Source organism: Panthera pardus, unplaced genomic scaffold (genome assembly GCF_024362965.1).
Source record: "Panthera pardus isolate Hobbes unplaced genomic scaffold, ASM2436296v1 HiC_scaffold_8, whole genome shotgun sequence".
Lineage (NCBI taxonomy): Eukaryota > Metazoa > Chordata > Mammalia > Carnivora > Felidae > Panthera > Panthera pardus.
In genome coordinates, this window is record NW_026527013.1 from 85809091 (window position 1) to 85824294 (window position 15204).

A 15204-nucleotide genomic window follows, 5' to 3' on the forward strand; every position below is an offset into this window, starting at 1 on the left:
TGTTTATGGGGAAGAATGGGGAAATGCATTTTCTTCTGGCAACTCAGAAAATTATTCAGATGCAATTGTCTCCTTCATGGCCCGAAACTCCCAAGTTTTATCCTTGGGCTCACTGGCAAAGTAGGAAAGAGTTCTTCCCTGTGAGGTTAGGCAGGGAATTTCAAAAGATAAGAAAAGTCGCCTTTGGAATCTCTTCATACCTCTTTGAATTGCCCCATCACTTTTCACCTAAAACTTCATCATCACTATCCCCTAACTGTTTTTGAATAGCCTTTGCTGCTGACACCAATCCCTCTAGTCTTTTAATCTAATTCTCTCAACACCTTTTATTTCAATCCCTTAAGACAATGACGTAACTTGCAGTAAATTCTGGCTCTTGCCCAACTTATATTCTGAAAATTCCTCCACTCCTCTTGCAAGAAAAAATAAATGTTTACTCTGAATAGAATACTTTAAAATGTTGGATAAAAGGCAATCTAGTTGAATTTTAGTTTCTAAAGTTCAACTATTCATAAGATGAGAAAACACAAATTCCATAACCAGAGGCACTGTGGATTCTAAATGGTATCAGTTTATGTGCTCTCCCTTACTCACATTTCCATCAACTGGGAGCAACGTCTCCTGTTATAATGAGTGAAAACTCAAGTCAAGCTTATACTTTTAAGGGCAAATTACATGAATCCAAAAAGTGGGGGGAACCATGATGATAATTAGTAGATGCTGTATTTGGAAAGTTATCCTAAGAACAAAATGAAGCAACTTACTTGCAAGTGAATGGAAGTCCTTTATTCCTAATACATCTATTGGCACATTGGTCTGCAGTGTTCATTTTTTTTGTTTTTATCTTCAGTAATGGGTCTTCTTTAATTAGAGTAGTCTTTGCTGACTTTTTGAATTCATGAAGTGTGTTTCTTCTTTTCTTCTGTCCTTCTATTAATAATAATAATTTTTTTTAAAAAATGGAGGAAAAGCTTTTAAGGCTCATATAGAAAAAAAAAAAATGTCCTTAAGGATCATCCACAAGATAGTGATTTTATCTGACAACATACTATATCTCCAGGGATTGGGGGTGAAGTGAGGTGGGGATTGATACTCTCAGATAGTTAAGAGCAAAAGAGGAATATTGTAATCAGTGAATAATAAATAACTTGTCATGTAGAGTCACTCATCTACATTCTTTAAAATGAAATATGGTTTTAAAAATTAGGACAGAGTTCACTCTAAAGAAATAAATGACATGATATTCTCCAAACAGTATGTAAGCAAATGCCCGGGCTTATCATATCATGCTCTATAATTAAATTTGTCATTTCCTTCTACAGTTGGCCCTTATGTAAGTTATAGTATTAATTAGATAAGCCAACTCAATTACATGTGAGCAACTTCTCACTAGAAAATGGCACAGTGGATAAATTCTTCTGACTCTCTTTGAAGTATTTCATATTACTCAAGTTTAGCCCTTCTCGTTTCCTTCATAAGTGTTTTCTGTGCTTTGGGGCACTATTTCTTAGTATCACTGAATTGTCTTGAAATCAAGCCAACTACTATAAATCAAATGTGTGTAAAACATCATCCTTTAATGTAGCAATATCATTTTTCTTCATGAAAGTATTCTCCAAAGCCCCTAGATAGCATGAAGCCTCCTATTAAAAACATGAAAAACAGAACTAAAACATCCTAAAAGACTTCATCTTGTAGATAACTTCAGAGTATCAAGCGCTTACTTCTTTATTCTCAACTTGCCCAAAGTTACCTAGTTTCTAAGGATGGTCGCCATCTTCACAATGAGAATGAAAATGTCTAAGAGACTGCACCTATTGTGTATTAAGGAGAGGCATGATTGTGCCTCTCTTCTGCCTGCCAGTTCTTTTGAACATCCTTGTAACAAAAGCGGTAACAATATCTTCATTCTTAAGATGAAGAAACTGAGACACAGCGAAAAATTAATTGCCCCTTAAGCAAAACTCATTTGAAACTCAACCGCCTAGCTTCAGAACCCCCATTCTTAAACACTCGTGATGCCACCTTTTTTAAAAGAATTATAAGAAAGTATGTAGAAATATGGCTTACAAATATTTTTTGAAGATCTGGTTTAGGGCTATCAGTAGAGAAGAAATTTGGATGGTAAGACAGGAAATGCATTCCTGCTCTTTATATGTGGTGAAATATGCCAAGAAAAGAGGGTAAAATTTTTGTGCAGAAAATTTGGAAATATGGCTAGCAGAGTGAGGTACAAACAATGGCATCATACTCTCAAATTTGCCAGCAACCACTGGCTCCAGTTGGTTTATTAAACATGCAGATGCTATTCATTAATGTCTATCCTAACCTGAAGTCCACAATAAATAAGAGAAAACATGAAGTCCTCTAAATTTCTGGTTCTCTGTAAAACTCCAGAACACAATCCCCAAAAGACTGGTACTAATTTCTGTAATAATGTTTTCATTTTCAACTTTTCTTTGTCCTACAAGATGGAATGGCTATGGTACAACAGATATAATTTAAATGACATTTTAACATAGAAATTCAATCAACCAAATAATCTATCAACATGTTATTTATTGAGTGTGGACCAAATGCCTTGCATAACGTTGGCAGACAGATGATAATTCTGGCATTCTTACTGACTTGCCAAATGACTTTGTTTAATTACCTGAAAAGCTAATATACCAATTACTCAATCTACAAAATGCAAGTTATGTTATATTTGAAGCTATTTAATTATTAAGTAGATATTTGGAAGTTAATTTGGATTAAAAAATGTTATTAATATGCAAAGTTTTAGCTTTGTTTTTGAAATTCCATTCTTTAATTTCTGGCATAGAGAAGAAATTGTTATTCTCCCAAGCAAAGAAGTGGTATAATTCTTTTCACATTTTGGTTTCTGCCACAGGACCATGTTAATGGGAGATACATTTCTACATTAAGAATTTCTTGCTTTGACCATAGTGCACTATTTCTTAGGTGCTATGAAATGTTTCACAGAATAATAATCATCTGATTTCCTATATACATATGAGTATTTCTTAGAAAAAATAGTAGTTAATGATGCTGAAAATCCAGTAAATAAAACTGTTGGTTAAAAGGAAATGTGCACATATACTATATATATGTGTGTGCACACACGCGCGTGTGTGTGTATATACACACATATATGTTTGTCATATCTATGTCAAATAAATTCAGTTAACTAACAATACAGAATTAAAATTGGCCTCATGCATGTGTTCATTATACATGTCTAGGTGTGAGAGAAGAGCATAAAGCTAAATTTTAGAAGTGTAAGGCAAACATTAAATTAAGATATGCATTTTACTATTTATCAAATAAAAGAGGACCCCTTGTCAATGCCCCAGTTTCTTTTCTCAATACCATGCAATATGAAGGCAAGTATTGAAGAAAGAGGTCTCTGTGGGATTATTGTTTGTGTTTAATTCTACAGATTCTCAGTTGTCCTATTGAAATGTGTTAATGTGTGACTCTCACAAAAGTAGCCTAACTCTTGCTTGCTGATAAGTTTTTCCATCACCACCTTTCATCTAAAGATCAAAAAGCATTCAGAAAAGCAAACAAATCTACGATTTTCCTTTACTAGATAATAGACAGGTGTGAAAAACTTGTCTGGGGCTACAGAGCTTATCAAAGGCAATGGGAGCCAGGTATCAGGATTCCCTTTCACTATTTATTTCTCATGATTTAGAAGCTTTCCCTTATAATTTAGTCATTTCTACTAGGTCAGTAATAAATTACTATAAAATGTGAAGTTGAAGCTAGCTGTGTATCATGTAATCCAGGCATCTATAAAACTAATTTCTTCTTCAATAAAAGAAAAATTCAAAACAGAAGTCGTTCAAAAACAGAATGTGAAAATAAAACTCCTTTGCTGAAAATAGTTTCAACTTTTTCTTCCATATGTATTAGCAACTGATGCTTGTTTTAGTGAAAACAGTTAAAAGACCAGCTTAATTTGGGAAGAAACTCAAAGAAAATATCTTTGGATCAGATTTTTCTCTACTATTTTTTCTGCATAACTATTAGTTGGAGTTTATAAACAAAATATTGAAATGAAATCAAAGGGTGAGAGATCACTGCAATTTTGTCATGCTTTCTTGTACTTTAAATTGCAACTCCTTTCTCCTCTTCTCCTAGTATAGGAAAACATTCTGGAAGCTATATTTCTTGAAGAACCTGAAATCCCTATTTTAGAATTGAAATCATTAGGATCTTAGTGAAAACCTACAAACAGAAAGTAGGGTCAAATGTATCAAGGTGCTTGAAGAAAGACACATTTCTCCCTCTGGTCCGTGGCCTCACACTCATTTCTCTCAGTACCTCATATATTTTCTTCTCTGTATGGTCTAACCATTGACTTCAAAGGAAAATCATGCAAGGAAAGGATTTGCAGGGTGTGGAAAGAAGCAGGAATCTGGCTCCACATATTCTGAGAAACCTACCCACATGATTAGTGATTAACAGCTTGAAGTGGCAAGATGTTAAGATGAAAGTACACAAATAATTAATGGAGGGAACGGTAGTGACTGGAGACTTTAAACTTCCCAAAGACAAGAATCATAAATACTAGTCCACATTTTCATTTTCATTGCTGTTATCTAAGGACTTGGATTTCACAGTTGGTATTTGAGAAGCAGCAAAATAGTCTCTTGCAAAGAAAATGGAGCAATAGTCAAGGTGAGATTCAGGGCCTCCCTTCTTCACCTTCGTTCGGCTTCCTTGGTCATTGTCATTGTCATAGAAGCCTCCGTCTGGTCTCCTCCCTATTTCTCCCAACAACTGTTTCTCCACGCAGCAACCAAAACAACCACACTGAAGTACAATTTAAGTCAGGTATCTTGTCAACTCCAAAATTTCCAACTGCTACCCATGATGTTCAGAATACTTTGGCACACCATTCATGTCTGTGCATACGACCTTATTTTAGTTTCTAATCACAGGCCATGGTACTCCCTCTTGGTACTCAGGTACACCAATCCCACATGCTTACCTGTGCTCATACTTTCTCACCTCTATGCCTTTGGTCATTCTGTGTTCCCCTGACCTAGGTACCGATCATACTACCATCCATCTTTTCATACTCAGCCTGGATACCACATTTTCCCCCAACTTCTTACACTAGAAATGAACTCTCAGTCATAGTATAATAGTGTTCCTAACACAGAGTGTTTCTTACATTACTTAGCAAAATGGATTTTTAAAAGGCAATTTCAGTTAATTTCACGGCTTCTGGCTTCAGTATAAATAAAAGAAAAAAAAACAGCACATACTTCATTCTCATAGATTTGAGTCAGAATCTCAGCTCTATCCCTTTACTATGAAAAGAGAATTAAAGTCTTTAAAATCAGGTGCCCCATGTAAGATGAGCAGAATAATGCCAATCTTATCAGAATTAAATAAGTTCTTTTAGAGCTTGGCCCATAACAGTTGCTCAACAAATGTGGGTTTCTTTCACATTTGTTCATCTTTATATCTCTCACAGGTTCCTGGACATCAAGCGCTTATTTAGTGCTTCTTTTGTTACAGGGTACTGGATATTAGTTTCCAGTGTAGGTAGAAGCATATAGAGGGTAATTCTATGTAGACCAACTCCTATAAAGATGGCCGGGGTCACTATATTGCATATTTCTTCAGAAACTTTTCTATAAAGTATCTCCTTAACACATCCTGCTCATGATTGATAGTCACCTCATTAAAGTATCCACTTTCATTCTCCCATTGTATTATTTTACAATATGTGCAAATATAGACTCATGGGATAAATCTAAGAGCATAACAAAAGCAATTAACAATAAAAGCCCTAAATGTTCAATGTGAGATGATATAAAAAAGGACCAACTTTCTTGGTATGTTCTAAGAGGACTGTCCATATTCTCCAGTTTGGAGAATGTCATAAAAAAAAAAAAAACCTATCAAAATAAACTTACCACCCAAACCAAGCCAGACCCTCTTTTGATGACAATTTTACCATTATCCACTTCAGGAATTATTCACAGCATATCTGTAATCCCCAATTGTCCTCTCCTTGCCTGCCAGCACACTCTGGGGCTGCATTCTCCCTATACTCAGGAAACGCAGTCATTTCAACATTAGCCAAAGTGAAACATCATTACGAATGTATATCTCCTGCCAAAACTCCGTAATGCATGCCAAAAACAAATAGACATTGTCTATGGTTGATCTACTGTTTGGGTTTTCCACATTGTGTTTCCCTCACATTAGCACAGATGATTTCAGGTAACCATATTGTACTTCAGGCCATCAACGTTTGAATCTTTAAAAATGAAAGCCCTCAAGATATTAGCCATGCTCTCAATTTATGCCCTAAACCTCCTGAAATCAGCAGTGTCTTCTGAGAGTTCATTTTAGCATGACATACCTCAAGCATGACAACGTGCTTGATTGAGCTCACTTCTTTTTCACCTCTTCAGAAACCTTACCTAAATGTTTTCAAATCGGCCCTTCCCACACAGTGTTGTTCTCAAAAGGACCACTTCACAAGATTGAAGAAGAAAGCCAGGTGGGCTGAATGTCTTTCCTTGTCAGTTAGCAAATTCTTGATGTTTTCAACCCTTGCATTACATCAGAGACTAGATCAGAGTTCCAATAAATTTCATATTTAACTTATCTCAAAAGATATGGCCGGTTCTCTGGTTTGTGTTATGAAAAGGCCATGTCTACCATGTGGGCATTTGTTCCATTCTTTTATTCCCCTGTGCCCACCCGTGGTGCTCACTACCTTCTCCCTCTGGCATCTCAGCCACTACCATGATAATACGACCAAATACAGATGTTTCCTCTTGCCCTGATAACAACAGAAAACTTCCCAAAGCGGCAGATGAAATCTCTACACTTCCAGGAAGGTAGTATGAACTCACCAGCAATTCCTTCCCAACCTATAAATTCAGGGGAGAAAATGGGAGGCTGAAAGGACCCCTTCTGCAGCTTTAATCAGAGTCACACAATTTTTGCCTCCCTTGCACTGCAGTTTCAAAGGGCAGACATCCATACCCAGACAGAATGAGATCTTAGAAGACAGGCTTTCTCTTTCATTTTTATAACATGCATATACTCAGGGCTTAATCTGCCTTCTCCAAATGAAAACCTGTATAAAGTCTTCATGTAGCCCTGAATGTTGACTGAGTGACGTGGGGTGGTGGAACGTCATGGAAAAATATCCTGTGGAAAGAAGTGAGTCCCTGCTGTACTGACAGTCCCTCTCCCCTCTTCAGACCAGACCTTCTGTTCAGCCTTCAACTTGTCCAAACCAGCAAAATTCAAGCCAGTGTTAGCACTTCATTCCTGTCCCACAGTCCACAGCTAAGAGGCTAAGAGAGCCCTGGGATTGGGTTGGGGGGTGGGGGGGGGGGGGGAGCGCACTGAGGGGATGTTAATTATCATTGTAAATGCCTTGCAAACAGGAACAGAATATCAAAAGGAAGCATAAGGAGAGGTTTAAAGGACCCAAGCCACACACAGAGCTGAGGAAGGATGCTGGGGATGGGGTGGAGAGAGTTAGGAAAAGGCAAGGTTAGCAGGAGAGAGTTAAAATCATAATGATGAAGAAGAAAAAGAGAAGACTAACCTGCATAGGGGATGGGAAGCAGAAGGAGGTGGAGGAGGACGTGCTGCAGCAGCAGGACTGGAAGAAGTTTGGTCACCCACATGGTGCTGCTGGACGGGCTGGCGGATCCCACTGGAGGAGATGCCTGGCTGAGAGAAGCCTGTTCCGACTCAGTGCCTAAAAGAACCAGTCGGCTCTGAGCTGCTTTTTATTGCGATGAGCTAAGTTTGTTGTGTGATTAACTGGAAAGATCTAGGTCTGAACTCCCTCTTACGGTAAGAAACTGTTTAACAACAGCCCTTTACTCTCTTCCACCCCCTTCCTTTCCTCACTAACCACCCCCCCAACAACACCAAAGAGATCCCAGCTCCCCGCGCCCCCCCTCAACTCTGCTTAGGAAAGAAACTTACAAAGAAAAGGTCACCTGGCCTGAGGCCAGCTCAATTTGGAAGCTCGAGCTCCAGATCCCTGTGGCTCCTATCCGAGTAGGGAAGGGAGGAGCAAGGCTCAGCCCAATAGCTAAATCAAGGGACAGGCAGAGGACCAATTCGCTAAATTTAAACAGGAAAATACATGTGTTTACATGTCTCTTTGGGAAAAGAGGAAGGGGAAGCAGCATAAGAAGAAAGCAAAGAGCTGCCTTTCAGTCAAATGTGCTTTAGCTCCTAATCTGTCTACTTTCACTGCTAGAGCAAACTAGGGATTCAAAACACTAGCACAGGTTCCTTGGGGTGTTAGAGACGGAGCAGAGAGGAGGGAGGCAGGCGAGGAGGCAGAACCAGGCGGGTCCAGCCCAGGTAAAAAGCGTTAGGTAAGAAAAGGGTGTGGTATTGTGGGGTAAAAATAAACAAGCAAAATGAAAGCACCCACGGTGTCAGGTAAGAAAATTGCCCCTGCCCAATATCCGCAGGGCAGGCTGCTTTTTTCAGAAGCTGTACTACCTCTGCGATCACCACAAATGTGCCTGAAGTGCATAAAAGAAACTTGTCTGATTGAGGGTTGGCGATAAAATGTGTTCATGCTCTCTCTTAAAATGTCTAAGAGATTAGGATTATCTACTGCCTGTCCCCAACAGATAAATGTAGCATGGACTATGTGTCCTTATACCACACACACACACACACACACACACACGCACACGCGCACACAGGCGTGCGCCACTCTCATGCATCTGTGTCTATATGGTGCACATATCTTCTAAGACTAACTTTCACTGGAAATTTCTCAATCTGTTTTAATTCGTAAATAACTAATGTGCCTCTCTTCTCCAGTTCCATCCCTCTGAATGCACCCACCAGCCTCCCTAAATCTACACTGAGAGATAAGGAGTTTGTGTGGATTGGCAGGAGTGGGGGGGACCCATGTCTGCAGAATCTGTGAGATCATTGCTCAGAACGCTCATTTTATTGAAAGGTTTTGTCTTTGCATCTCCAGGTGATGCTCAGATTACTTTAGGCAAGATGAATTTATTTTGCTTTATTTTGGATGGATTCAGGGGAAGAGTTGCCCCCATGCATCTCTGAGATGCATCAACTAGGAACCAGTGTCTCTGCGGGCAGAGGAAGAGATAGCGGGTGTGATGTGAAAATGACCCTGGGGCCACGTACAGCTTGGACGGAAGTGTATGTGAGCAAAATTAAAACCATTCACACTACAGCCTTCCCTTACTGCATGGCTCTCATCCCTCCTCCTCCAGCTCTGCCCACTCCCACCTCCAGAAAACAAGCTTGGTTTAGGATTGCTAGAGAAGCTTGAGATTAAGATAATTACTTTTGAGCAATCTATACATTATATTACCATTTCCTTCTCTTTAATGATTTTCTCCTTATAAAAACAAAACCAAGCAAACTGAAAAGTCATTTGGTAGCCTCCCTCTAGTGTCCCAAGTATCCATTTTACTTTCCTTTTTACTTTGCGATACACCTTTTTGGAAAATCTCAATTTCAGTGTATTGCCTGACCATGATCTTGAAAGGCCCTACAGCAACTCTTGCGCTTTATTAACAAGCATTCAAACTCCTTTTAAAGAAGTTAGATTCTTCTATAAATAAATACGTGTAGGTAAAGAATAAAGGCGACCAATCTTTGTATTTACTTTCTCTCTCTCTCAGAGAAAGCAGAATCAGAGCCTTAAGTATGATTGCAATTATCATTATAGGTTTGGAGCAAACTCCATCCTGGGTAGGAGATTTAGGGCACCACAAGGAAGTTGAATAAAATTGTTTAATAGGGCACACATTTTCACAATTCTGAATACAATAAATGCTTAAACCTATCTATAATTATGTTTATATTTCTCTTTTAACAAGTTTGGTTTCTCTATGTTAAATGGTATCTAATATATAATGAGCTTTTAGTGTATGCTAAGCATTGTGACAAATACTCTTCAAAATTTGTCTTAATACTTACAATTTTTTTAAGTTTATTTATTTATTTTGAGAGAGAGAGAGGGAGAGAACCTGTGCACACACACACACAAGCAGGGGAGGGGCAGAGAGCAAGGGAGACAGAATCCCAAGCAGGCTCTGCACTAACAGTGCAGAGCCCAGTGTGGGACTCAATCTCACAAACCAAACAATGAGATCATGACCTGAGCTGAAATCAAGAGTCGGAGGCTTACCTGACTGAGCTACCCAGGCACCCCAATTTACAGTAAACTTATATTAAGAAAAGATTCTCATAATTCCCATTTTTATAGTTGAGGAAACTTAAGGACACTATTTCTATCCTGAAATAACTTCCACAAGATTCCAAAGGAATAAGGATCCAAGTGTGAGGTTTGAACAGTTTGTCACATTCCGTAGGATGGAGAAATTTCTGTAAGCCCCATGAGAAGAACCACCTGTCTTTCATTTAAGATTATAATCACCACTGTTAGCCCAGGATGGAACACATAAACGATGCTCAATAATAAGCTACAAAATAAACCAATATATAAATACCTTAAACTCTCCCAAAACTATAAACAAATATGCAAATGAAATAAATTATTAATTGTGCTATTCTTTTACTTTGTCTTGATAACACATTCTCTTTGTTCTTTCTAAATTATAGTAATGATGATTTGCCCATCCCTTGCTATTACCTTTATACTCCTTAGGTGTTAAACTGTTCATACAAATAAATCCCCCAAAATGTATCTGAAAATGTTTTGATGAACCAGAGAATCTTGCAAGGAAAATATTTTAACTGCTACAGTCTGTGTAATTACTTAAATACAGGATGAATGCTCATTGCCAATATAATATCGTTTTAAATCTAAGATCAAGGTCTCTCGTAAACCATGTACACTAGATGGACTGAATGGGAAAAGATACATTGATGTACTCTCTGTTTCAAAAGGCTGCATGTAGTTTAAAACATTGTGTCTTCACAAGCCCCATGTTTCTTAAGCACAAGTGATGTTTACATTTGTAAATGGAAGAAGCTGATATGACCTTGTGCTTTGCAGACCACCGATGAGTTGTGTGCTCTTGGACTCATCATTTAACTTGTTAAGTGACTGGCACATGTGTGGTGTCATTCTGTTTAGTGCTTCTACTCCCATGGACTCAGTTTAGTCATATACTTGGCTTCGGATCCCAGCTATCTCATAAAATGTGTCACTAATTGAGAAAATTAATTCAACTCATATCTCAGTTTCCCTACCATAGAAATGGGACACTATGTGCCAAATTTCAAATGTATTATCTCACTTAGCCACCCCCCCCCCACTTAAAAAAAAAAGAGATATATATATCTAACAGGTATGGATTTTTATGGTCACTGATTTATAGGTAAAGAAAGTGAGATTTGGAGGTGATATGTAACTAGCATGAGGTTAAACTGTTGATAAAATGTGACTCAAAGCCACAGCTGTCCAGGTATCAAGTCTCCACATTGACAGAAATCTAGCTTGAGAGATTTCCAACATCGTTCCCAGCTTTAAAATGTGATTAGTCTACTTACCTGAAGTCTTTCGTGGTCATCATACAATTCTTACCTTCCACATCTGAGAAAGAAGCACCTGCATAATTTTTGGTATTGCTTATCGTTCCCATGCAACCTTATTTTCTCATTCTTTCCTTCCTTATTTGTTCCTCCCTCTAAATGGTATTTTGTCATCTATAGGCCTCACCACTGAATAATTCATGTTGACTACGTTTAATGTAGGAAATATTGCAAAATTCACTGTAATTTGTATTAATTTCCTTTACATAATATAGCTCATTTCAGGGTGTATGTATAAAATGTTGGCCAACACATTAATTTGCCTTGACTTAAGTCCAAGGTGCAATCATCTGAATGTCTGTGTTCCCCTAAAGTGCAGACACTGAAATCCTAATGCCCAGAGATGATAGTATTAGGAGGTAGGGGCTTTGGGTGGAGCCCTTGTGAATGGGATTAGTGTCTGTAAAAAGAGTCCCCAGAAAGAGGACTCCCCCCTTGCCTCTTCCACCATGTGAGGACACAGAAATGCACCATCTATGAACCAGAAAATGGGCCCTCACCAGACTGAATCCACTGGTGCCCTGATCTCGAACGTTGAGTATCCAGAACTGTAGGAAATAAATTTCTTTTGTTTGTATGCCGCCCACTCTGTAGCATTTTGTTGTAGCAGCCCAAATGGACTCAGACACAGGTTTCTTTAATAGGAGCTCCTAATGAAAACGAAATATATATTCCAAGGATAGAAAATTGTTATTGGGTAATTGATGTTCAGAAAACAGAATTTAAAAGTGTGTCTATGGGAATGCAAGCTGGTGCAGCCACTCTGGAAAACAGTATGGAGGTTCCTCAAAAAACTATAAAAATACAACTACCCTATGACCTAGCAATTGCACTACTAGGTATTTATCCAGAGGATACAGGTGTGCTGTTTCGAAGGGACACATGCACCCCCATGTTTATAGCAGCACTATCAACAATAGCCAAAGTATGGAAAGAGCCCAAATGTCCATCAATGGAGGAATGGATAAAGAAGATGTGGTGTGCATATATATATATATATATATATATATATATATATATATATATATATAGAATGGAGTATTACTCAGCAATCAAAAAGAATGAAATCTCACCATTTGCAACTATGTGGATGGAGCTGGAGGGTATTATGCTAAGTGAAATTAGTCAGAGAAAGACAAAAATCATATGACTTCACTCATACGAGGACTTTAACAGACAAAACAGATGAACATAAGGGAAGGGAAACAAAAATAATATAAAAACAGGGAGGGAGACAAAACCTAAGAGACTCAGAAATATGGAGAACAAACTGAGGGTTACAGGAGGGGTTATGGGAGGGAGGATGGGCTAAATGGGTAAGGGGCACTAAGGAATCTACTCCTGAAATCATTGTTGCACTATATGCTAACTAATTTGGATATAAACTTAAAAAAAAATAAAAAATAAAACAAGTTTAAATAAATAAATAAATTAAATAAATAAATAAATAAATAAATAAATAAATAAAAGTGTATCTAATGTCTAGCACTGAATGGTGGTTCAACTAAAACTTTGGATCATATAAATAACAGTTTTTTTTTAATTTTTTTGTTTATTTATTTTGAGAGAGAGAGAGAGAGGGAGGGTGGGAGAGGGAGAGAGAGAGAAAAAGAGAGAGAGAGAGAGAGAAACGAGCAGGGGGAGGGGCATAGTGAAGATGAGACAGAATCCCAAGCAGGCTCTGCAGGGCTGGGACTCACAACCTGTGAGATCATGACCTGAGCTGGCATCAAGAATCAGACGCTTAAGTGACTGAGACACCCAGGTGCCCTCAGGTAAATAGTGTTTTTAAATACATAAAGCAGAATCAAAAAAAAAAATATGAAACAAACAGGTATGGTGGCATATTCATTTGAAAAAATTGTTCAAGAGTGAGTGCAATGGTCCCACAAAGCCCACATCCATGCTGTCAGTATGATAGCCTCAAAGCACTTATGTAAATTCAAACTTAAATTAAGCAAAATAAAAACTACACTTTAAAGTTGCACTAGCTTTGTTCCAAGTACTTAATAGAGAAATGTGTGTGGCTAGTGGATCTCTTAGCGGACAATGCAAATATAGAATATTTCCATCATTGCCAAAAGTTCTATTAGATAATGTTGATCTAGTCTAAGATGATTAATATAAATGCCATCTAAATGTGATTATAGGCTCAACAAGAGGAACACAACAAGACAATGTTAAAGATGTAATAAAAAGAGAACACTGAAGAGTAATCTGTATATTGGTGACATTTAGTTTGAAATTCCCCCTTCTTTCTATTCACATTTTACGTAGTTTGAACACGAATAACAGGATTTCAATTAATTTGTCTTTTGAACATAAAGTAACTATGACTGAAGACAGCTCATTGTTTGAAGAGTAAGTATAGACACAAGCACAGAAAAATTGGTCATGAGAAAAATCTTAGTAAAATAGGTATTTTTAACAAAACATCTGTCTTCCATGGAATTGGATACAATCTGTACTTTCCAACATCGGGTCCTGAGACTGTGGCAAGTCTTTGCCTATAAAATAAAAAAATGACCTAATTGAAAACAATAGACAGGACTTTAGGACACATTATAGGCATAATGTACAGTTTTTTCTTTATTTTTTTAAATTCAACAGACTCTAATGTTTACTCAATCAAATCATAGACTCAGCCACTCACTCATGCATGACTTTTGCCACACTCCCAGGAAATCTGTTGCAGAGTCTGTGGTGAGACCACAAAGCAACATCCAGGAAAGTGACAGTAATAGTTAAAGTGCCTCATCACAAGGTAGGACTTGTCAAGTGAGTAAAAAGCGGGGTTATCTGTTCTCTAGAAATATATCATATACACTTATGCAGAGATCAGCATTTTTTTCCATGCAGTTCATCAGTGTCTCTATAAGGCAATAGTGTGGTACAGATTAAAATAAATTATCCAAAAATCAAAAGGATAGTCATAACTAAACCTGTGTCTTGACTTTTGGGAATAGAGAAGACAGGCCTTGAGAACACCAGGAAATCTGAGCTAAAGCTAAACTCTGTGATGCTGCCTTTTTAGTTTTCTTTTCTGAGCCATGAGGGGCCTTTCTCTGAATCCAGGGGGCCTAGTTAACTAACACTCATCACCTTGTGCTTAGAGGCCAGCTTTTATGTATTTCCAGGTGTTGGCTGCTTTGTTAAATCTGCAGTGCCCCCAAACTTATAAAGCTTAAGCATTCCACACCTGGCATGTTGGACACTGGCATATTAGTAAAATGTATGAACTTGGGGAATCGATTGCTTTTTTCTGAATTGAGAATCCAACAAGGATAAAATCATTAGTGTAAGAAAAAAGGAATATTCACAATAAGGTACTTTTCAAAGCAACTGTTTAATCCATTTATTTAGCATCTTAAAAGCCACACAATAAAATTGAGGTTTCCCTTTTATTATATGTACATGTTGCATGTTTATTGTGGTCTTGGGGATATCTGAGGGCAACTCCATTTACCAGATGGCACTCAACACCAGGAATTACATTTCAGACTTGAGAGAAAAAGGCTTCACCTGGTGGAGCACTGCTTTTGTGTGAATGTGTAAGCCTGTATATGTGTAGGGGGCGGGGGGGGTCTTTATAACATACAACATTATATATCATCTGGTCTATTGGCCCTACTCATGAAT

At 37.9% G+C, this 15204-nt stretch overlaps 1 protein-coding gene across 3 annotated transcripts in view; it reads right to left on the minus strand.

Annotated features, from left to right (window-relative positions):
* Nucleotides 1–8100, minus strand: part of HGF (hepatocyte growth factor) — a 76049-nt gene extending 67949 nt beyond the window's left edge. Inside the window, exons 1-3 of one of the 3 annotated variants that reach the window (XM_019451301.2) lie at nucleotides 7987–8100; nucleotides 7598–7753; nucleotides 765–930 (exon numbers count right to left, since the gene is read on the minus strand). In XM_019451301.2, coding sequence (XP_019306846.1) covers nucleotides 765–930; nucleotides 7598–7679 — 248 coding nt within the window. In that variant the 5' untranslated portion in view covers nucleotides 7680–7753; nucleotides 7987–8100. Of the gene's footprint in view, nucleotides 1–764; nucleotides 931–7597; nucleotides 7891–7986 lie in introns of those variants that run through there. The other 2 variants (XM_019451302.2, XM_019451300.2) reach the window with 2 other exon arrangements.
* Nucleotides 8101–15204: the final 7104 nt, after the last annotated feature.